General features: G+C 36.5%; 2 protein-coding genes across 2 annotated transcripts in view; both read left to right on the top strand.

Moving 5' to 3' along the window:
- Window positions 1–1900, top strand: part of LOC137640418 (uncharacterized) — a 5389-nt gene extending 3489 nt beyond the window's left edge. Inside the window, exons 2-3 of the mRNA XM_068372976.1 lie at window positions 1123–1316; window positions 1445–1900. Coding sequence (XP_068229077.1) covers window positions 1123–1316; window positions 1445–1900 — 650 coding nt within the window. The remainder of the gene's footprint in view (window positions 1–1122; window positions 1317–1444) is intronic.
- Window positions 1901–2038: 138 nt separating this feature from the next.
- Window positions 2039–3227, top strand: LOC137640417 (uncharacterized). Its single transcript, XM_068372973.1, has 2 exons — window positions 2039–2222; window positions 2785–3227. Exons 1-2 carry the CDS (start codon window positions 2039–2041, stop codon window positions 3225–3227), a joined length of 627 nt encoding a protein of 208 aa, XP_068229074.1.
- Window positions 3228–3549: the final 322 nt, after the last annotated feature.

The raw sequence follows: 3549 nt of genomic DNA, 5'->3' as shown, positions 1-3549 counted from the left end.
AACATAAAGTAGCAACTAGGAACAACCTCCTCTGCAAATTCGCCCACACCAGGTGGGGAATAGACCCTGAGATTCTAAGACAAAAAGCACTGGGGATTTGTTAATCTACTGCAGAGTACTGTGCACCATTGCTGTCAAGATCATACCATGTGCGTAAGAGAAACTCAGAGCTAAATATCTATATATATATATATATATATATATATATATATATATATGTGTGTGTGTGTATATATATATATATATATATATATATGTGTGTGTGTATATACATACATATATATATATATATATATATATATATATATATATATATATATATATATATATATATATATATATATATATATATATATATAAATATATATATATATATATATATGCCACAAATATCTTTTGATATCGAATCACTCTGCCTGCAGGTCATTTTTCAATAAGAAATTCCACACTTGCTGGGATTCGAGCCTTTGCAGGAAATGGAAATAAACATAGACAAATGACTTGACCATTTTGTTATAATGGGATATGAAAGCTGATTCCGACTCGTCCGTACATAATCATGCCGAGTTCAGACATAAAGGTTCGAATCCTTGCCATAGGAGATATAGTAATTATAAAAAGAACCTAGCCAAAGCCAATCCCAAACCCGGGTAAATGGGGAGGGTTGAGCTTGGGGCTAACGCCCCCACCTCGGAAAACCTTTATTGTTATGTAAACTCATGATAGGATTGAACCGGACGGATATAACGTTGACGACTCCTCGCAAGAAAGTGAACCCCTCAAATGGAAGACTCCCTTAAAGATTGGTACATGGAGCGTTAGAAGTTTATACAGAGCAAGGTATGCTAAGTCTGATAGAAGAATTGAGTAAATATGATTTGGATATTGCAGTATTACAGGAGGTAAAGTGGACTGAATATGGAGAATGCAAAATGGATAAATAAAATATCCTGTATAGTGGACGACAAAATGGCAGACATGAACAAGGAGTTGGATTCTTTTTAACAGAGAAAGGCAGGAAGTCTCTTATTAGTTTTCATCCCATAAATGAAAGACTGGTGACAGTTAGAATTTATTGTAATTGGTTTAGAGTAAGGTTTATTGGAACGTATGCCCCTACAGAAGACAGTGAAGACCAAGATAAAGATCTGTTCTACGAAAAATTACAAGAAGTCCTTGATGATATCCCAAAATATGATATGATAGTGCTTGCAGGAGACTTCATTGCAAAGGTTGGCAAAGAGACAGATGCATATGCACCTGTCATAGGAAAAGAAAGCCTACATGAGCATTCAAATGACAATGGAACACAATTGGTTTCCTTTGCGATCACCAACAATCTGATAATTAGTGGAACTCTCTTCCCCCACAAAGATATACATAAACACACATGGAAGTCACCGGACAATAGAACCTTCAACCAAATTGCCCATGTTCTTTTCAGCAGAAAACACGCAGGTCACTTCAAGATGTCAGAAGTCTACGAGGAGCAGACTGTGACACTGATCATTATTTAGTAAGGACGAAAATTAAAACAAAACTGAGCACAAGAAAATCAGAACAAGTAGAAAAAAGAAATAGGTTTGATGTAGAAAAGCTGAAAGAAGTTGCAGTAAAGAACAATTTTCAAATAAAACTCGCTAACCGATTTCAAATGCTAGAGATTTTAGACAATGATGCAAACGGAGAAAATGTAAATACAAAATGGCAAGCAATTGAAGAAACAGTCAAGACAGCAGCAGAGGGTGAAGTTGGCTACATACAAAGAAGGAATGCCCACTGGTATGATAATGAATGCAGGGAGGTGGTGGAGAGGAGGAAACAAGTTAGAGCCAAGTTATTACAAGCCCCAAGAGACGAAGGCGGGAGAGAGGAATCCCAACAGGAAAACAGAAATTAAATAGAGTCTAAGGAAGGAAAAAGCGACAAAAACTGAATGATTAACTTGACATGATGAAAACAGAAAACGAGGCAGAATAAGACAACATTACTGAGGAGTCTGCAAATTAATGGGGGTTACCAAGCTAGAACCCAAAAGATGAAAGATAAAGATGGAGAAATACTCACGAGAGACGAGGATGTGATGAAGAGATGGGAGCAGTATTTTCAGGAACTACTGAATAGACCTGACACAGTAAATCCCATTTATGAGGAGATGTATTATGGTCCTGAATTAGAATTGGCGCCGCCCACTAGAGTGGAAACAAATAAAGCAACTAAAAGTTAGAAAAATAATAAAAGCCCAGGTAATGATAACATCCCAGCAGAGCTTTGGAAATATGGGGGTGAAGTGATTAAAGAAAAACTTCATGATCTGATGGTGACAATCTAGAATTAAGAAATTACTCCAGATGAGTGGAGAGGAAGGAATCTTTATCCCGATACATAAGAAGGGAGACAGATTAATCTGCAGTAATTATCGAAGTATTTGTTTACTACCTACAGCATATAAAATATTTACAATAATTATTTACCACAGACTTACCACCTATGCAGAAAGTGTAATCGGAGAATATCAGTGTGGTTTCCGAGCTGGATGGTCTACCATTGACCAAATATTCTCCTTCAGACAAGTCATAGAAAAATACTGGGAATATAATACACAACAAACCCACTTATTCATAGACTTAAAACAGTCATATGACAGCTTACGCCGAACATCAATGTGGAATATAATGAAAGAATTCGGAATACCCTCAAAACCCATAATAGTAATGAAAGTCTATTATAAGAAATGCCCTATGCTCGATTAAATGCGGCTTAAGATATACTACCACTTTTCAGGTGAAAAGCGTCCTAAAACAAGGATGCATCCTATCCCCCTTCTCTTCAACCTGGTAATGGAAAAGGTAGCAAGAAGCATAACTGCCAGGCCAGAAGGGGTCACTTATAATAACTTAAAGATCAACTGTTTAGGCTCTGCTGATGACATAGATATCATAGGGGTCAACCTCAGGGAGGTGGAGAACCTAACAACACAGTTCAAAACAACGGCTTACCAGGTGGGACTAGAGATAAATGAAGGCAAAACTAAAATCATGGAAGTAGCAAGAACACTGCAATTACAGGGAAATGTAGATCTTGCAGACATCAAAATTGAAACAGTAGAGTCCTTTAAATATCTGGTGACTAATATGTCACAGAATGCTGTAATGGCTGAAGAAGTTACAGCAAAGATCGGAGCATCCAACAGATGTTATTTCAGCCTTACAGATCTTTTTAAATGATGATCAAAATTGAGAATGTATAACAGTTATCAGACCAGTTTTGATATATCGATGCGAGACATGGTCTCTAATAAAAACATTAGAGAACAAATCTGAAATTTTTGAGAATGGGATTCTAAGAAAAATAGAGGGGCCCATCTATGACCAAAAAATATATGGATGGAGAAGATGACATAATAGAAAAATGAAAAATAGTAAAAACCAACTAAATATACGTGATGTAATTAGATAAAAAAGACTCCAGTGGACAGGGCACATGGCTTGTATGGATAAGGATAGAGCTCCAAAGAGGATATTCATGGCTGAGGTTGCTGGAAGGAGA

Source organism: Palaemon carinicauda, chromosome 5 (assembly GCF_036898095.1).
Source record: "Palaemon carinicauda isolate YSFRI2023 chromosome 5, ASM3689809v2, whole genome shotgun sequence".
In the NCBI taxonomy this organism is placed as follows: domain Eukaryota; kingdom Metazoa; phylum Arthropoda; class Malacostraca; order Decapoda; family Palaemonidae; genus Palaemon; species Palaemon carinicauda.
Note: the sequence above shows the minus strand (reverse complement) of the source record. Positions and strands in the feature narration are given on the sequence as shown.